This window comes from Entelurus aequoreus, linkage group LG01, assembly GCF_033978785.1.
Source record: "Entelurus aequoreus isolate RoL-2023_Sb linkage group LG01, RoL_Eaeq_v1.1, whole genome shotgun sequence".
Taxonomy (NCBI): domain Eukaryota; kingdom Metazoa; phylum Chordata; class Actinopteri; order Syngnathiformes; family Syngnathidae; genus Entelurus; species Entelurus aequoreus.
Window position 1 is genome coordinate 50,541,276 of NC_084731.1, and position 21,245 is coordinate 50,562,520.

Below are 21,245 nucleotides of genomic sequence, written 5' to 3' on the forward strand. Positions count from 1 at the left end.
TTTAAACCGTTCAATTATTTAGTTGATCAATATAATGTACCCAGAAATCATTTTTTAAATTGTATCTCTTTAAAACACACTGTAAATAAATACATATCCTCTGAAAGTATGTCTTTAAATAGCCATGAACTGGAAGATGCACTTTTTAATCAAGATACATTTAGATTAAGATTAAAGATTAAAGTACCAATGATTGTCACACACACACTTAGATGTGGTGAAATTTGTCCTCTGCATTTGTCCCATCCCCTTGGGGAGCAGTGGGCAGCAGCGGCGCCGCGCCCGGGAATCATTTTGGTGATTTAACCCCCAACTCCAACCCTTTGTTGCTGAGTGCCAAGCAGGGAGGTTATGGGTCCTTTGGTATGACTCGGCTGGGATTTGAACTCCAACCTACCGATCTCAGGGCGGACACTTTAAGAAATTAATTAAACTATTTTATGGAATAATAAATTAACACCACACTAGAAATGCAAATGATGCATGTGTTCGTAAATGGATGATTGACTTAAACATTTTAGATGAAAGAGACATATCATGGAATGATATTTGGAAAAATTCCAATAAGCCCTTTACAAGCATTAAAGATAAACTGACTACATTTAAGATATTGAATAGGTTGTATTTTACATCTTCTCAGCTGTTTTAAATTGGTGTAGTAGATAGCAAGTTAGTGTCGGGCAGCCGAGGCAACTCTTGTTCATTTGTTGTGGGAATGTCAGAGAATAAAAGAGTTATGGTTGAAAACAACAAAATAAGCAATCACAGTCCTTAATATAAATATCCCAATGACACTGAAAACTTGTATTCTTGGGGATCTCCATCAATTTAGTAATGTGTCATCAAAGAGTAAAAATGCATTTCTTTCAATATGCATAAAAACAAAAAGGGTAATATTAAAAAAATTGATAAATGTTGATAGTCCAACTCATACTGACTGGTACACACAAGCTATGGAGATGATATCAGTAGAAAAAACTGCATTTAGTTTAGATAATAATGAGTCATGTATTGGAATATGGGATCCATTATTTAAATGTGTTTTAACTATTAAATGAACCAAAATATGACTTATTATATCATTGTGGAAAATATTGGACACAATGTGTTGTCAAGTTTATGAGATGCGATGCAAGTGTAAGCCACTGTGACACTATTGTTCAATTTTTTTTAAATTTTTTTTTATTAATGTTTGTAATGATAATATCAATGAGGGATTTTTAATCACTACTATGTTGAAATTGTTACTAATATTGATACTGTTGTTGATAATATTCATTTTTGTCTCACTACTTTTAGATTGTTCCGTGTCATGTTTGTGTGTCCTCAATTGCTCTCAATTGCTCTGTTTATTGCTATTCTGAATGTTGCTGGGTCGGGTTTGGTTTTGAAATTGTATTGCATTGTTATGGTATTGTTGTTTATTGTTTTCATTAAAAAAGTTAATAAAAAATAAATCGTTTTTGAATCGAGAATCGTGTTGAATTGAAAAAAAATCGATTTTGAATCGAATCGTGACCCCAAGAATCGATTTTGAATCGAATCGTGGGACACCCAAAGATTCACAGCCCTAATATATAAATACATACATACATACATACATACATACATACATACATACATATATATATATATATATACATACATACATATATATATATATATACATACATATATATATATACATATATATATATATACATACATATATACATATATATATATATACATACATATATATATATATACATATACATACATATATATATATACATACATACATATATATATATATATATATATATACATACATATATACATATGTATGTATGTATGTATATATATATATATATATATATATATATATATATATATATATATATATATATATATATATATATATATATATATATATATATATATATATATATATATATATATATGTATGTATGTATGTATGTATGTATGTATGTATGTATGTATGTATGTATGTATGTATATATATATGTATATAGGGTTGGGTATCGAGTATCGAGTATCGATTGGAACCGGGACTAACTTTCCGAATCTCCCGGAATCGTTCAAAAGTTTAAATTTCGATTCCTAGTTTCGATACCCAGTCCGCCGACCGAAAAAAAAGAATAAGTCCGCCGACCGGAAGAAGAAGCCGCTAAACACCAACGAAGAAGCGCCCACCGCCGGAAGTGTTAGCATAGCAGAGCCTATGTAGCCAAGCGAGTCAGTCAAGTATGGATAGCGGGCGTCGGCGGTCGAAGTGTGGCTTTATTTTACTAAAAAAAATGAAATATCGGCGAAATGTAACACGTGCAACAGGACTGTTTCGTGCTTAGGAGGGTGCACGTCGAACATGATGAAGCACCTCCGAGTACAAATAAATGCGTGTCCCGTCTTCGACGCGCTGCGCCGACCGTCCTCCTGTGCCTCTTCCTCTGGCTTCGACGCCCAGCCTGGCACCTCGGTGACTGCATTGCAGTCCGAATCCGGTAAGTAAAACAATATATATGCAATAAATACTGTGTTTTGCACCAACGTCGAGGCAGCTAACAAATTAGCCCGCATATTTTTTCATAGACAATTTACAACCTGCTAGCCAGGCTCCGCGATGTGCTCAGCGTACTCCGTTCACCGTAGCGGCAATGGGGAAGATGTCGGTGCCACAGATGGAAGAGTGCCACAGAAAGGTCACTGCACACATAGTCAAAAGACTGCATCCCTTTTCAGAGGTGGAATCTCCAACATTTGGGTTAGTTAAGCAATAACGTTAGAGCTAAGCTAATCGATACTGGGCTAAACAGTAACAGCAACATTACATGTTTGTTTATGTTTGCAGGGATATGGTGAAACCTCTCAACCCAAAATACATACCACCTTCCAGGGACTACCTGTCAAACACATTGATCCCGGCATGGTACAAGAAGAATCGGAAAAGAGAATCGTCATGAATCGGAATCGAAACAAAGAATCGGAATCGGAATCGTTCGAATTCAAACGATACCCAACCCTATATGTATGTATATATATATATATATATATATATATATATATATATATATATATATATATATATATATATATATATATATATATATATATATATATATATATATATATATATATATATATACATAGATAGATATACCGGCCCCCAGACACATTCTTTTCTCTAAATTTGCCCCCCCCCCCCCCCCCCCCGAGTCAAATCAATTGCCACAGAAATGTGTAACCCTCTTTAAAAGTGCAACTTTTGGCAGCATTAATTAAGTTCCAGGCAAACAGTGACCGAATAAACATCCACTGTGAGTCATGCAGATGTGCAATTAGAAGACTAAAACAGAAAACCAAAATCGTCACTCACTATGTACTTAGTAGGGGCGGGCGATACGGCAGATTTTGGTATCAATCCAATATACGAACCAAGTAAATACAGGGCCCGTTGAAAATGTCCAATATCGTTTAATGCTTATGCGATTTTGCCTTTAATTTGTTGATTGTGATTATAATTGAGTAAAACATACTAGGGATGTTCTGATCAGGGATTTATGCTGACGATTCTGATACTGATGAGTGAAATCGGCTATAGGCAATACTGATACTGATCACATGTACTAGCTGTATATTTAAATGTTTCTCCATTGTGAGTACTTTTGACAGTTTATCAATATCAGCACAATATTTAAACTAGTTCCTTATTCTCTTTTACAAAACAATAGGCCATAAGGTGAACCAGGAAAAAGTGGCTAGAAAGTGATTTTCGTTACCACGTCTGGGCACTACTCTTTTTTTGCATTTTTGCATAGACAATGTCATTGTGGACATTAGGTTAAAAGTTCTCCGCAAAATATCCTGGCGGTTTTTTTTTAGAGCCATAAATGTATAAAAATAGGAATGACAAAAAACGAAAATCTTATGCAGCTGTTTTTTCTTGTAAATGTATCTACATTCATTCTGGAAACATAATCTCTCTCACAAATTGACATTAATACATACAAGTATTTTAGCATTGGTATACTTTAATTTGAATTTAAACCATGAAACATACCAAAAAAAATTAAAAAACGCTTCAAAATAAGTGAATAGCAACCTGTACAATTGAACATACACATGGTACATTTTGCTAAACAATTATGTTTTATACATTAAAATTTTCAGTAGATACTGTGTTATAAGAGGAAGTAAAAAATAAAATAAAATAAAGAACACTTTGGCCCAAAATGGCTGACATCAATCAAAATATCGAATAATGCCGAAAAATAGAAATACAAAAAAAACTGCATTACAGTATAGAATCTGTACACAATATGGTACAAAACAATATGTACATGAACAAAACAATGTGTTGATGTCACAGCAGGTCTTGGGTATGTTTTAAATACATTTTTTTATTATTTTGTCTTAACGTTGCACATTCTTAAAGCCATATCTCAATAATTATTTGATAGATTTTCCTCAAATTTGGCACAAACTCAAACTATGATTATTACAATTTTTTTAAGGTCAAGTGCACTGTAACCTCACATTCTATTTTTAAAGTATTTAACTGAAGTAACTAAAAAAAAAAAAAATAGTAAAATACTCTGAGGGATTTTTCTCAAATGGGGCAAAAACTCAAATTTTTATTAGAGAACTAACTGATTAAGTGTGACTGCGTATTCTGAATGAGGGAGACATTGTTCATCTCTTAGCTATCACTATCAGAGCCATCTTCCCATGTGCTTTTATGCTGTTTCCATGGAAATATTGGCACAATTTTGTCAGCGACAAATCAGTACAGGACAGTCTTGCAGACATACAGGAACATCTTCCTGTCTCACATTTGCAGCTGCAGTGGACTACCTTTAACACACTATCAGGGGCAGGATTTGTAGTCATCCATGTAACTTTTAACTCCCCATCCGCAATGTGCCATCCATTGCCATTGGGTGAAGGGGCAGACATTATACCTTTGAGAGAATGTCTCATGAAGCACAATGTCCTAGTCTACTCAGCAGTGACACAACTTGTGAGGAACCTGTTAAATGTCCAATACTTAGACCAAGACATAATGATTTGGGTGTCTGCCTCCGACCTTTAGATACCCATCCATCCAATTTCTACCGCTTATTCCCTTCGGGGTCGCGCAAGATACGTAATGTCTTGACAAACAGATATCACTTTTAGGTTCACATCTTCTGGAATATCAACATAACAGGCTAATATTGGTTCCTCAAGTGGCACAACAGATTTTACATGGGACACATTAAAATCATCTGATGTGGGTGGCCAGGGGCACGTCATACCGGGAGAGTCACATAGTAGCTGCTTCAATATCAGCGCTGCACTATAAAGTGTCCTCGTATTCCAAGTAGTTTGCGGACCGGCTGTTGTTCTTGCCATGTGTTCAGTGTCACTTTCACCTTGGCTTACTTCAGTTGACTCAGTTGTGTCTGTACCTGATGGATGAGGTAGCCTGTCTATCCGCTTATCTGCAGACAATGTCTCAACAAAAACCAGTTCGTAGATGTTACGCTTGAAACACCAGTTGGGGAAAGTCCAGAGTCAGCCTTCTCTTTAATTTATCCTGCCTGCAACATAAGAACACAGGGAAGGAAGAGCACAAGGGTGTGAATAAAGATATATTCATAAGTATTAGTTAGTTTAAATATACTATCAAAGCCTTTTTTTTAAATTATTTATTATTCTTTTGATATTTTTCAGCATAAAAGTGTTTTACATCGCTGCGAAAAAAAGCTTCTGTTGTTACCTGTAGTTTGAAGCATCACAATCTTCATGTTTTTGCACCGTATTTAAAAACATTGGTCGTAGCTGGTTCATTCTCAGCACCTCCTGATTAACAATTATCCTTTGGCGGATGATCCTCTCGCAGAATATGTTGTAGCTGGCATCAAAGGTTGGTTCACTTCTGCAAAGAAACACACACACACACACATTTAATATGTGCCAAAAGGTATGCAGTCAAGATTGTAGCTACATACAAACAGGAAAAGTCAATTAAAAAAGTGATTTATTCTATATTCATTTCATAATTATTGACACTGTATCTATCATGCATCTATAATCCATCCATCAATTTTCTACCGCTTGTCCCTTTTTGGGGTCGCGGGGGGTGCTGGAGTCTATCTCAGCTGCATTCGGGCGGAAGGCGGGGTACACCCTGGACAAGTCGCCACCTCATCACAGGGCCAACACAGATAAACAAACAACATTCACACTCACATTCACACACTAGGGACCATTTAGTGTAGCCAATCAACCTATCCCCAGGTGCATGTCTTTGGAGGTGGGAGGAAGCCGGAGTAGAATGCAAACTCCACACAGAAAGATCCCGAGCCAGGGATTGAACTCAGGACTACTCAGGACCTTCGTATTGTGAGGCACATGCACTAACCCCTCTTCCACTGTGCTGCCCATATGAATAGTAATTTATAGTGTGTATATAATTGATAATTCAATTTAATAACTCACACTTCTTCATCTGCGGTTCCAGTAAGTGTTACATCAGACTTTGTCATGAAGCTGACAGGACTTGTGGTACCGCACTTACATGGCTACACGGTCTCTGTCTTCAATATGCAAGAGAATGCTACTGTCTTGCTTTATCCTGGCAGCGTTCATCAACTGGCCTAAAAATAAAAGATGATTAAATGGTTTGTATGTGTGTAAGTGCTACGTGTATTGTGTGTGTGTGTGTGTGTGCTTACCTGCTGAAAGCGTTTCTGCCTGTGAAAGATGGTCCCTCTGCCGTTTGCCTCCCACAGTAATTCTCTTGTCCGTTCTCTTGCAAATGATACAAATGGCAGGGATCACAGCGCCAGCAGAACCGATAGGCAGGCCCGTCTTCGATCTTAGTTTTTTCTTTGGAATGTCCGATGCCACAAACTCATCTTATACCCACATCCAGCCATTTGGCCAGTTTTTCGGCAGAATCCAAACGCTTCTTGTCAATGAACCGCCGGTAACAAGTCGGGTGAAGCCCAGCGTCATCAGGAATATCTTTCAATTCAACATCGATACAGGATGTGAATGTATCGGCTACTTTATGAGACTCTCCATCACAGCAAAGCCACCGTTTTAAACAATTCCTGTAAGTATCCCACCTTCTGATAGTGAAATCATTCACCTCTTCATTCCTAACAGACGTAACATGCATGTAGCATATTTTGTTGTTCTTTTTTCTAACTTTTTTAAGGTGTTTTAGAGTATTTTCCTCTTCATCGCTAGACGTTGTTGACATCGCCATCTTGGATCTGCGCGGCTACCCGATTGGTCAAATGTGAAGCACGTGACAAAAACGTCACCTAAAACGAAAATATTGTTACGCCAAGCAAGAAATAGTCCCGACTTTAAACACTAATTTAAAAAAATTGCCTGGATCTCCAGTGGAGAACTTTTTTTTTCTCATTGAAAACCAAAATATATTTTTTAAGAACCAAAAATGATTTAGTGCCCAGATATGGGAACGAGATGAAACGAAAAACGGGTTCACCTTACGGCCTATGGCCAAAACTTTCCATAAGGGTGTCTCACAGTCTTGCAGTGACTGGAAAGCAACAGACGCTCTTCAGTTGACTACATTTTACAAGAAAAGATGGCAACAGTGCTACTTGTAATAATTATAAGGCTGCTAGTTCATCAAGAGGAGGACATGCAAGCAATATGCTGAAACATTTGAACACATAGCATGCAATAAATATAAGTGAAAGTCGTTGTTTTGAACCGTTTCGATCTCATCCCAGCAACAGTAACGCTAGCACCTTATCTGAATACAACAAGTACTAACGCCTCCAACTAGCGCAATTTTTTGTTAAATAGAAATAAATGCCTTGTCATTTAGATGAGCATGACGAGAAACAGATTCTGACTGGCTTCAAGGCGGGCAGCCCCAGTTCGCTTCTGCCACTGGACGAATGTCACCAAGCAGCGACTAAGTTTGTGGTCAAAAGTTTGCATTTCCGGTAGGTGAATGTTCAATTGTAGTCAGTTGCATGTTTTCATCCAACTACATTTAAGCAGAATCGAAAGTAGAATTGAAACCGGAAAAATTTTATCAATCCCCATCCCTAGCAGGAACTTTTACAGGAACTGTCCCATTGCAAAACCAAATTTTCCAACTTACTGGTACGTGCCTATGTGTATTAGGGATCTGCGTAAGTCCCGAAAATTTGAAATCAAACCGTGGAGGCATTGCAGAGATATTGGCATTGCCTTCCTTCATAGTTCCTCTATTTTAATCAAGTATGACGTTTTGTTGAAGTGTGATGTCAGCGAATTAATCATTGATGGTAGAAATGTACCCGAACATCCTTGTGCGAGGTAGCCTATTTTAATGTACATAATACCGGCTGTACCACAACATTTCCATGATAAAACCCAATGAAGGAAAATGCTCTGTTTGTTTGCCTGTACCAGCCTCATCTGAAGTAGAAAGTACCTTACTTTTAACTCATATAATTTGTGGCAATGTGCCTTCAACTTCCGTGATTGCCACGAAGAGTCTTGCTTCACAACAAAAAGATGGATTTTCCGAAAAACTACTTTTAATGGCGGAGTCCGTGCCTACTATTTATGTCATTGGAGGAAACAATGAAACTGTAAGTAATAGAAGTATGCTAGAAATGTGTGAATAATACATTAGCTATGTTAGCTCGAGTTGTTGTGTAACTAGCTTAGCCTTCTACATTAAAGACGATAGCATCAAATTGTAAAATGTTAAAAAATGATTTATGATGTCAACAGCTTGACCGAACAGTGGATTTATACTACTTCCATTGTTTTCTATGAGGGGGAATACAACTTTTAAATCTAAACAAACCCAAGGTGTTTGACCTCGGGGCTTCAACTGTATTCCAAATATTGGTCTGCTTAGACTAGGTCAGAATATTTTTTAGTGCTTGTGGGCCCAAAAATTTTTTTTGCAAAACATTTTTAGCTGAAAACACAAATAGTAATGCACGAATACTACATCATCCACCATCTCACCTAAGATAAATGTATTCAATATTCAATGCAGATCTTTATTTTTACGTGTGTGTGTGTGTGTGTGTGTGTGTGTGTGTGTGTGTGTGTGTGTGTGTGTGTGTGTGTGTGTGTGTGTGTGTGTGTGTGTGTGTGTGTGTGTGTGTGTATGTGTGTGTGTGTGTGTGTGTGAGTGTGTGTGCACAAATTTCCATCCAACAAACAGCTGCTGTCCACAGACTAAACAAAAATAAACAATTTTTCTCATTTTATTTTGAGGATGACGAGGCCTGCGTTTTTCCCCTCCTTTTGGATGAGTGCTATTCACAAATATTTGGATAAGTGTGCAATTAAGCAAAACCCAGTTTTTATTTGCGAGGCTCAAAAGGCAACTTTTGAGTGTGTCAAACGAGCCGGGCAGCCTGCACACAGCACATGAGGGTGGAAAATAATCAACAGTGCAAAGTGGCATTTAACAGCTGACTGGTTTCAGGTCTCAAAAAAAAAGACTGCCTTTATGCTTAACCCCTTGAGGTCACACTTGATACTTTATGCAGTTTTAGCAAGCTAATTACGGCGCCTCAGGGCTGAAAATGCTATAAAAGTAAGCAGAACTCATACTAGTTGAAGGTTGTGTACCAGGTATTATAAAACATTGGCATTTTCAGATATACAATAGATAACATTTTATAATTTAAATAGAAAGTGGATGGCTCTATTCGCAGGGGTAAACAATTGCTGCAGCTCAGAATCCAGCAGAGGGCGCAGTCTTACAAAGTCAATTCACTCAACATTTTCGAGCAGGAAGATGCATTGCCAAGGAAACACTACTGTATAATTCTATTCAATAGTGTATACCTGTTTCTTAATGAGTAAAACTTAATTAAAATGTTTTGAATTAATAACTGTATGACACATATAATAAATCTGAAATAATTTTTATCCCCAAATGATGCACAATATAAAAATCAATACGGGTGCCACTTGAATACACATATATACACATATATACATATATATTAGGAGAGTCAGGTCGGGCTTATACCGCCACGGATAAAATGTACCCCCGTGCTACCTGCCACATTCGGGCAGTTGGGGCTCGTAAACCTGGTAAGGCAGCCCATCTAGGAGAAGGAAATCTCCTATCTCAAAACCACCGCTGCCTTGCGGTCAACCCACTTGAGGGTAAGGCTAAGGGAGTGAACCCTGACAGAAAATCAGGAGCCGGAGTTCCGAAGGTGGTTTGACGTTGTAGCGTCATTCCGGCAACTCCTGCGGCGTCGCTGGTGCCAAGCTGTATCGACACTTGTCGCTCCCTTGGATCCACCAGCCACGCAGGGAGGGGGCGCTTGCTGCCTGGACAACAGCTTGCTCTCCATGGTTCCATGCCCAGGCCATGTAGATCCACTGGAGAGGTCACTCCAGCGTCACTTTGGATGTAACCCGTCGTCTCCCGAGACAGAAGGATGCCGACGACGACGATATATTAGGGTTGTACGGTATACCGGTATTAGTATAGTACCGCGATACTAATGATACATATTCAGTACTATACCGCCTCTAAAAAGTACCGGTCACCCACCCTCCGCCCCCCCCCGTCATCGTCACGTCGTGTCATTGCTGGTTTACGAGCAGAGGAGCATGTTCGGCAGCGCACAATCACGGAGTAGTTACAAGCAGTCACGGTGTGTGGACAGAAAAGGAAGAATGGATGCATTGTGGCTTAAAAACTAACGATAAAGGTGAAGCTATAACACAAACGCCCTCAGGAAGAGGTGCTTTAAGACATGGCTAGCTAGCGAGCGTCTAAAGTCAATCCGCAGTCTGCAGTGTTTTAGCTCCTTCTAAATCACTTATCCTCGCCTCCATGGAGACGAGTAAAGTACATTTCTTACAAGTATCATCCCTGCAGGACAAGGAATAGCTAAACATGCTTCACTACACACCGTAGCTCACCGGTGTCACAATGTAAACAAACGCCATGGGTGGATCTACACCTGACATCCACTGTAATGATACCAAACACAGGAGCGTATCTAGTCGATACTACTATGATTACATCGATATTTTTTAGCATCACAAAATCTTTTGAGTTTTTTAAATTTATATTATGTTTATAAACTCAGGCAATATGTCCCTGGACACAAGAGGACTTTAAATATGACCAATGTATGATCCTGTAACGACTTGGTATCGGATTGATACCCAAATTTGTGGTATCATTCAAAACTAATGTTTAGTATCCAAACAACAGAAGAATAAGTGATTATTAAATTTTAACAGAAGTGTAGATGGACATCTTAAAAGAGAAAGTAAGAAGATATTAACAGTAAATGAACTAGTATATTAATAATTCATTTTCTACCACTTGTCCTTAATAATTTAGACAAAATAATAGAATGGAAAATGGCACAATATGTTACTGCATATGTCAGCAGTTAAATTAGGAGCCTTTGTTTGCTTAGTTACTAATAAAAGACTAGTTGTCAATTATGTTTACTATTTGGTTTAAGGAAAAACTTGCAATAAGAAACGTATGTTTAATGTAGGACAGCACAGTGGTACAGAGGTTAGTGCATGTGACTCACAATATGAAGGTCCTGAGTTCAATCCCGGGCTTGGGATCTTTCTGTGTGGAGTTTGCATGTTCTCCCCGTGATTGTGTTGGTTCCTTCCGGGTACTCCGGCTTCCTCCCACCTTCAAAAACATGCACTTGGGGATAGGTTGATTGGCAACACTAAATTGGCCCTAGTATGTGAATGTGAGTGTGAATGTTGTCTGTCTATCTGTGTTGGCCCTGTGATGAGGTGGCGACTTGTCTGCATTCCGCCCGAATGCAGCTGAGATAGGCTCCAGCACCCCGAAAGGGACAAGCGGTGGAAAAATGGATGGGATGGATGGATGGATGTTTAATGTACCCTAAGATTTTTTGTTAAAATAAAGCCAATAATGCAATTATTTGTGGTGTTTAGAAAAGTATCGTAAAGTACTGAAAAGTATAGAAATACATTTTGGTAGCAGTACCAGTACCAAAATATTGGTATCGGGACAACACTAATATACAGTCGCGATCAAAAGTTTACATACACTTGTAAAGAACATAATGTCATGGCTGTCTTGTAATGTCATGGCTGTCTTGAGTTTCCAATACTTTCTACAACTCTTATTTTTGTTGTGATATGGTAAATGGAAAATGGTTGTACTTGTATAGCGCTTTTCTACCCCTTTTTAAGGAGCCCAAAGCGCTTTGACAGTATTTCCACATTCACCCATTCACACACACATTCACACACTGATGGCGGGAGCTGCCATGCAAGGCGCTAACCAGCACCCATCAGGAGCAAGGGTGAAGTGTCTTGCCCAAGGACACAACGGACGTGACTAGGATGGTAGAAGGTGGGGATTGAACCAGTAACCCTCAGATTGCTGGCAAGGCCACTCTCCCAATTTTGCCACGCCGTCCCCCGTGATAGTGATTGGAGCACATACTCGTTTGTCACAAAAAACATTCATGAAGTTTGGTTCTTTTATGAATTTATTATGGGTCTACTGAAAATGTGACCAAATCTGCTGGGTCAAAAGTATACATACATAATTTTCCTGAGGGAACTCTCCTGAATGAATCAATAGAGTACTATCTATCTACAGCAGGGGTCACCAACGCGGTGCCCGCGGGCACCAGGTCGCCCGTAAGGACCAGATGAGTCGCCCGCGGGCCTGTTCTAAAAAAAAATATATATATATACCGTATATATATATATATATATTTTATTTTATTTTTTTTGGAAATAAATCTACATAGAAAAAACACAAGATACACTTTCAATCAGTGCATCAACCCAAACAACCTCCCCCATGCACACTCATCCACACCCACTCACACAAAAGGGGTTATTTATTTCTGCTACCAATATTCTGGTTCCCACAACATAGACAACACATCTGCAAGGGACACAGTCCCTGAAGCACACATGATTGTATAGGCTGCTGGTCCACTAACATTTTCATTAATTACTATTTTTTATGTAATTATTTGTATATTGTTTTACTTTCTTTTGTATCCAAGAAAATGCTTTTTATTTATTTATCTTATTTTATTTTATTTTTTAAAAAAGGGCCTTATCTTCAACAGACCAGGTTGTCAATGAAATTAGATTTGTTTAAAGGGTTTTTTAAACCAGGCCCAGTCCAGATAATGTCCAAGTCGGACTCAGCAACACACACCTTCATTCATGTACACAGAAAAAAATTAGGGAACACAACAGATAGCATATAATTTATAAACAAAATTACATTTTCAAAATAAGCATTTATGTACAGTCCAGATTATGTCCAGGTCACTCAAATTAGGGAACACAACAACAGATATCATATAATCTATAAACATAATTATACTTTCAAAATAAGCCTTTGAGGACTTCTCATCTTTTTTTTAATGTTTTTTGGCATCATTATCGTTTTCAACCATGTAACTTTCTAAAGTTAGAAAATACTGAATAAATGTTTTAAAGAAAGTAATACTAAGTGAATATCTGTTTTTGGCCTTAAAAATAAACCTTTTACCGAGTACTATAATTAAATTGACTAAATCATGATTGTCAATGAACTCTCCTAAAATAACAGAAACCACATTAAGCTTCATAAACAAACCAATCCTTAAACACATTTTTTCAACTTCCACCCAAAACAAAGACACTATATGACAATACCAAAACAAATGCAGGGTGGATTCAGGCTCCTGACAACAAAATCGGCAATCATCTGACTCTGTCATATTCCATAATTTTAACATTTTCCCTGTGGGTAAGAAGTTATAAATAAGTTTAATTTGAAAATAACGATTTTGCACATCGATAGTGGTTTTATAGATTACTTTGAATATGGCATCCCATGGCAACGGGCAGTCAAAAAAGTCCTCCCATTTTCCATTTGTGTTGTATGAGGCAGCCTTCAAAGATTTCTTTATTAAATAAAAATTACATATTTTTCTATTTATTTTAGTTCCTTTTTGCCAACTATAATTTCTTATTAGTGGTTTACAAACTAATAATTTAGTAGTTCCATAATTAATTAATTATTTGTTTCCATCTTTTCCCAATTACTCCATTTAGTTGATAAAATGAAAAGCTTGAGCAAGCATCACCATACATAGCTCTAAATTCATCATACTTCATAATTTTACCATTCTCATTGATAATATCATTGACAAAAATGATTCCTCTTTCAAACATATTTTTCCAAAAGAAAGGCTTTCCATCTATTACAATATTAGAGTTCATCCATATTAACTGCTGCAAAATATCGTCTCTTTTTTCTGGCACATAAAATTGAAAACAACACTATGAGTGGATTGTTTCCTTTATGAACCCCGCTATTTTTACCAGCAGACTCTCTGGGAGGGGATCACTTGTAAAAAAGGATACAATTTCTTTTGATACAGTACATGTTTTTTGTCCAACAGGACATTTGTGTACCACTCAATGTTTAAATACATCTTTGGAACAATTGATGCTTTTAAAGACAGACACATAGCTTCAAGGTTGAGAAGTTTCAGGCCCCCATTTTCATACTCTTTATACAAAACCTTTCTTTTAATCTTTTCTGGTTTGCCGTTCCAGACAAAATCGAAGACCCTCCACTCATAAATCTTAAAAAAGTTTTGTGATGGAGCTGGTAATGACAAAAACAAATAAATTAATTGAGGAATAATTAACGAGTTGGCAATAGACATTTTACCATACAAGGTTAGGGATTTCCCTTTCCATAATTGCATAATTTTGTCCAGCTTTCTTAGTCGATTATCATAATTTACTGAGCCTAGATCTTCCAGATTTTCTGGGACAACAACACCAAGTATGTTAACTGGTCCATCTGTCCACAAAACAGGCACTTTGCATTCCATTCGAAAGGACGTTCCCTTTAGATTTCCGATCCTTAACATTTTACATTTATCATAATTAAGCTTAAGGCCAGATTGCTGTGAAAATATGTCCAAAAGATTAAGAAGGTTCCGCAAACAATGAGGAAAAATCTTATCTTTGTGAATCAGCCTTTTCTGACATGAACTTCATCAAGAACAAACACAGAACACGCCTCACTGATGCACATCTGCAAGACTCACTCAGAGTTGCAGTGTCAAGTTACACACCAGAGTACAACACACTAGTTAACAGCATGCAATGCCAGGCTTCCCACTAACTGACAAAGAAACAGATAACAGATTTGGTGTCCAGTTCAAAGTGTGACATGATTTAAAAATTTGAGAGTTTACTTTTGTATTTTACATGAGTTATTATTTGTACAAACATGGTGCAAAGTAATTCATGATTTGTTAAAAAAAAATGTTAGTGGCTAGCTAGTTAAAATGGGATATTGTGATTTCACAAGACTGTCTTAGAAGTGATCATTTGAAAATGTTCAATTTGAAAAATGTGCACTTAGAGAAAATGTAAAAATAAAGTGTTGCATATTGATATTTATCTGTTTCTATATATATTTATTGTGAGAAATCATTAAGATGATCAGTGTTTCCACAAAGATAAATATCATTAATTATTAATAATAACAGAGTTAAAGGTAAATTGAGCAAATTGGCTACTTCTGGCAATTTATTTAAGTGTGTATCTAACTGGTAGCCCTTCGCAGTAATCAGTACCCAAGAAGTAGCCCTTGGTTTCAAAAAGGTTGGTGACCCCTGATCTACAGCAATGTTAATATTTGGTTACATGTCCCTTGGCAAGTTTCACTGCAATAAGGCCCTTTTGGTAGCCATCCACAAGCTTCTGACAAGTTTCTGGTTGAATTTTTGACCACTCCTCTTGACAAAATTGGTGCAGTTCAGCTAAATTTGTAGGTTTTCTGACATGGACTTGTTTCTTCAGCATTGCCCACACGTTTAGTGAGGACTTTGGGAAGGCCATTCTAAAACCTGAATTCTAGCCTGATTTAGCCATTCCTTTACCACTTTTGACGTGTGTTTGGGGATTTCTCCTCCAAACATATTGCTGGGTATTGTGGTCAAACAGCTAAATTTTTGTTTCATCTGACCACAGAACTTTCCTCCAGAAGGTCTTATATTTGTCCATGTGATGTCAGATGAAACAAAAATGTTGCTGTTTGGCCACAATACCCAGCAATATGTTTGGAGGAGAAAAGGTAAGGCCTTTGATCCCTGGAACATCATGCCCACCGTGCCCACCGTCAAGCATGGTGGTTGTAGTATTATGCTCTGGGCCTGTTTTGCTACTAATGGAACTGGTGCTTTAAATGAGACAATGAAAAAGGAGGATAACCTCCAAATTCTTCAGGAAAACCTAAAATCATCAGCCCGGAGGTTGGGTCTTGGGCGCAGTTGGGTGTTCCAACAGGACAATGACCCCAAACACACGTCAAAAGTGGTAAAGGAATGGCTAAATCAGGCTAGAATTAAGGTTTTACAATGGCCTATACAGTATATATATATATATATATATATATATATATATATATATATATATATATATATATATATATATATATATATATATATATATATACAGTCTTTCTTATTAGTATCTGACTTGGCGATACTGTCCAGCACATCACTTCCAACAATGATATCAACCGACAACGATATGTACAATCCAACAATGATATCAACCGACAAATATATATTCTGTACAATCCGAAGGCAAAAAAAGAACACACCGAGTTAGCAAGTAAAGCACAACACAGTTTGATGAGGTCACATGACCACACACACCATTCACTAATTTAGGCAATTACCAATATGCTCCAATATGTCTTGATGCTAACACCAATATTATCGGACATCCCTAAACTTTATCTACAACGATGAAACAACAAACACAGATGTGTCCAAATGTAAATAGAAGAGAACTGAAAACATCAATCTGATCACGCTTGTGTACCCGATGTAACTGTGGTCGTCCTGCAGAGTTTAAATCAGCGTCCACAAAACTTCATCGATCGGGAGTTACCCGAGCAGTGCTAGCCAATGAGCAGAAAGTCAAGGGTACGATCAACTCGTTGTCGCGTGGCGGCAATGCACCACTAAGCTGAATGCCAACCGCCGTACAACACAAATAACTAATTGTCGAGCACAGCTCTTAAGACATTTTTGGGAAGTGAGGTTTACTCAGTTACCATTTGTTACACCAACATTGATACCACCATTTGGATCCATCTATCCGCCCCTAAGGGTGTCAATTATCTCTCCAAGTGTGTTAACTTATGAAAAGGTTGCGTGACGTGCATGCTGACGTCACGAGGCGATGACGTAGCCCCTCGTACCTGCTTGGGGTCATCGTAGTAGATGGCGATGGTGCTCTGCTTGGGTCCAATGCTGCAAGGCTCGGTGAAAGCCACTCCGCTCTCCTTGTAAGGTCCCTCTTTGAACTTGTAAGCAACGGTGACATTTTGAACTGGAGGCGATCCGGTTTTTATCACCACGTCCACCAGCAGGCCAGAGTAGACCAGGAAGACCACCAGTGTCACCAGCAAACACAACAGGAGGACGACGATGAGGAGAAGCAGAATGGAATCAGACATGTTTATTTTTTTCTTCGCTTTCGGAGAACTCTGCCCGGCTTCAACCGTCCGCTTCCGGGTTCATGCGACAGTAAAAACGGGCGCGTAGGTTAAGGGAAAAAAAGTGTTAAATTTGGTAGCGGGGCGCAGTTAGCATTCAAGAGCCGAGAAATGACAAGTTTGTTTACTGTGCTTTCCACCAACAGTGAGTTTAGCTTCCTGGATAGATCATTAACCGCAACATCAAGGGTTAGACCGACGCACAGTTTTCTCAAACGTTATAAATATACATGGTACGTTTATTATATGAACGTATTTGTAATGTTGTATATCGACAGACCGATCTTTTAATACGTTTCTATGTTGAAATAAAATGTATTTGGCAACCCTTTAGTTATACATTTACCGTGTGGTACCCTAGTTGTGTTTAGTGGTTCAGACCAAGACTATAAAGCAGCATGAAACAGTGGACGTGGGCGATACTAAAAACTTTGATATCAATTTGCTGCCAAGTAAATACAGTGCCTCAATGGCCGATACCGGTACGTTGCGCTTGCACATTTATATTTATTAATACAGTGTATATATAATGTGTGCTTTTTTTTTTTTTGAGTTAATTTTCTGATCAAAATCTAAACCTATTCTGTGTTATGTGTTTTATGTTGCACGATTGCACCAAGAATAATTCCTAGTTTGTGAACCCGTTCTCAAACAATGGCAATAAAAACTATTCTGATTCAGATTCTAAACAATATGAGTGTTACATATATCGATATTAGTTTATAATTTAATTCAATTATGTTTTCATATAGGCCTGTTTCTTACATTTTGGAAAACAAACAAAAGGGTCATATGCTGTAAATTCAAATATGAGGCTATGGTTATTAGCTTTTTATTCCAACAATGTGCATTTTTGTTCTATTGTTCCCCATGTGTTTTGTTTTAATTTGATTTGATTATAATTTCACTATTTTATAATAACTGCGTTTGTTTATTTCATTTTATTTATCCCAATTGTATTTATTTTTGCAACACCTCTGTTGTAAACTGTAATCACAATTATTTAAACAATTAAGAAATACATTCTTAAAATAGTTCACTCACAATAGTGAAGCTATAGAACAGTGATTTTCAAACTGTGATTTGCGTGGCAGGCTGTATCGAGTGATACACCAAAGAATCAATTAAATATTCAAACACAGTGTTACTGTTCAAACTGGGTGTATAGTTACAGTGACCAAACATATTAAAAATATACTGATGAAATACAAGGCAAAGGTTTTATTTAACAAATATTTAAGCCTCCTACGCTACTGTATTTTATTGTTGGTCGTTATGGTTGTACGTGGAGAGGCAGGTGTTCTCTGAAGTGGTACTTGGTGAAAAAAGTTTGAGAATCCCTTCTATAGAACCTTAGGTTTTAACTTGTTGAATTAAATGGTATAAATTTACTGTTCAAATATATTATTGAGATGTACCTGTATACTGTTTTTGCAATATCTGTTAATTCAAAAGAGAAAAAAAAATATTTTAGCAAAAACATTCATCAACAGCATTTTATTTTTTACCACATAAAACAAACTTTAAAACATGTAACTGTCTTGTTTCATTTTACACATACTGGTAGTAGAAATGTACACATTTTGAAATCTTTTTTTCCTGATTCAATCAGATTCATCTGTGTCATCCTGAGCTCCATTCTCCTCTCTGTTGACCTTACTTAGTGTCTCTGTGTCGTTGCCTTGCTCCTGAGGAAGAACACAAAACTGACATGAACCCGTTTGCATGAATCTCTTCTGTGTTAAACCACCATTGACTTCTGAGAATAGTAAAGTAGCCAGCAAAACCTTGCTAAAACCAGATGATTTTTTCCCGCTTAACGAGGCATCTTCTAACTATACGAATGCACTAATAGCTCGTCCCCTTAAAAGGGGTGGAGGTTGCACTAATATCCAATGAAAACCTTAAACTTAAGTAATAAATATAAATAATTTGAGGTGCTTACTATGAGGTCTGTCACACCGCTACCTCTCTATCTGGCTGTTATCTATCGCCCACATGGACCCTATTCAGACTTTATCAGTGAATTTTCACAGTTTGTCGCTGATCTAGTGATGCATGCAGATAATATAACTATAATGGAGGATTTTAATACCCATATAAATACCCCGCCACACCCTCTGTGTGTGGCGCTCCAGACTATAATTGATAGCTGTGGTCTTACACAAATAATAAATCAACCCACGCATCACAACGGTAATGCGATAGACCTAGTCCTTGTCCGGGGTGTCACCACCTCCAAAGTTATGGAACTCCTTAACTTACCCCACACTAAAGTAATGTCCGATCATTATCTTATAAAATTCGAACTTCTGACTCATTGTCAATAAGCTATGAATAACCACTGCTTCAGCAGCCACAACATTAATGCTGTCACAACTACGACTCTTGCTGGCCTACTGCCTTCGGTAATGGAGCCATTCCCAAATTATGTGGGCTCTATCGATAACCTCGCTAACAACTTTAACAATGCCCTGCGCAACGCCATTGACAGTATAGCTTCGCTAAAGCTAAAAAGGGCTCCTAAAAAGCATATCCCCTGGTTTAGAGAAGAAACCAGAGCTGTTAAACTATCATGTAGAAAGCTGGAACGCAAATGGTCGGCGACTTAACTTGAGGTTTTCCATCAAGCATGGAGTGATAGTTTAATAACTTATAAATGCACGCTTACCTTAGCTAAAACTAATTACTACTCCAATCTCATCCACCTCAATAAAAACGATCCTAAATATTTGTTCAGTATAGTAGCATCACTAACCCAACAAGGGACTCCTCCCAGTAGTTCCACCCACTCGGCTGATGACTGTATGAATTTCCTTATTAAGAAAATTGAACTCATTAGAAAGGAGATTAAAGGTAACGCGTCCAAGCTATAACTGGGTTCTATTAACGCTGATACGAATGTATGTACGACGGATATTGCCCTCAAAAAAAATCTCTCTCTTTTTAAAGAAATAACATTAGAGGAACTCCTGCGACGTGTAAATGGGACATAACAAACATGTTTACTTGACCCATTTCCTGGGAAACTTATCAAGGAGCAGTTTGTAATATTAGGACCATCAGTGCTTAATATTAATTACTTATCACTTTCCTCTGGCACTGTTCCCTTAGCATTCAAAAAGCGGTTATTCATCCTCTGCTCAAAAGACCTAACTTTGATCCTGACCTCATGGTAAACTACCGGTCAGTAAAAAAAAGGTTGCACAGCAGCGAAATGAACACTTTCAGTCCGGTTTCAGGGCAAATCACTCTACGGAGACAGTCCTCGCAAAAATGACTAATGATTTATTGCTAACTATGGATGCTAATGCGTCATTCATGTTGCTGCTACTTGATCTTAGCGCTGCTTTCGATACCGTCGATCATAACATTTTCTTAGAAAGTATCAAAACACGTATTGGTATGTCAGACTTAGCCTTTTCTTGGTTTAACTCCTATCTTACTGACAGGATGCCGTGCGTCTCCCATAACAATGTGACCTCGGAGTATGTTAAGGTAACGTTGAGTTGAGTTGAGTTTGAGTTTATTTCGAACATGCAAGCATACAACATGATACATCACAATTTCCAGTTTCTCTTTTCAACATGTTCGAAAAGGAGTAGGAAGAAGCAGAGCTTATTTAATCCTACCCCTTTTCTTTACATAACAGTTGCAAAACTTTTTGTTCACTTCCTGTTCA

At 37.6% G+C, this 21,245-nt stretch overlaps 2 protein-coding genes and 1 long non-coding RNA gene across 8 annotated transcripts in view; all 3 read right to left on the reverse strand.

Moving 5' to 3' along the window:
* Nucleotides 1-17,731, reverse strand: part of tex264a (testis expressed 264, ER-phagy receptor a) — a 281,667-nt gene extending 263,936 nt beyond the window's left edge. Inside the window, exon 1 of the mRNA XM_062054346.1 lies at nucleotides 17,267-17,731. Coding sequence (XP_061910330.1) covers nucleotides 17,267-17,524 — 258 coding nt within the window. The 5' untranslated portion in view covers nucleotides 17,525-17,731. The remainder of the gene's footprint in view (nucleotides 1-17,266) is intronic.
* Nucleotides 4,047-8,830, reverse strand: LOC133654260 (uncharacterized). Its single transcript, XR_009826869.1, has 4 exons — nucleotides 6,720-8,830; nucleotides 6,484-6,641; nucleotides 5,762-5,920; nucleotides 4,047-5,582 (listed from the first exon to the last, which is right to left on the reverse strand). It is a non-coding gene; the product is annotated as an uncharacterized LOC133654260 (long non-coding RNA).
* Nucleotides 17,732-19,056: 1,325 nt separating the features above from the next.
* The window catches only part of fancd2 (FA complementation group D2), a 112,669-nt gene continuing 110,480 nt past the window's right edge, over nucleotides 19,057-21,245 (reverse strand). For 4 of the 6 annotated variants that reach the window (XM_062054219.1, XM_062054200.1, XM_062054246.1 and 1 more), the window contains one exon: nucleotides 19,057-19,251. In XM_062054219.1, the coding sequence (XP_061910203.1) occupies nucleotides 19,168-19,251 (84 nt within the window). In that variant the 3' untranslated portion in view covers nucleotides 19,057-19,167. The remainder of the gene's footprint in view (nucleotides 19,252-21,245) is intronic. The other 2 variants (XM_062054238.1, XM_062054228.1) reach the window with 2 other exon arrangements.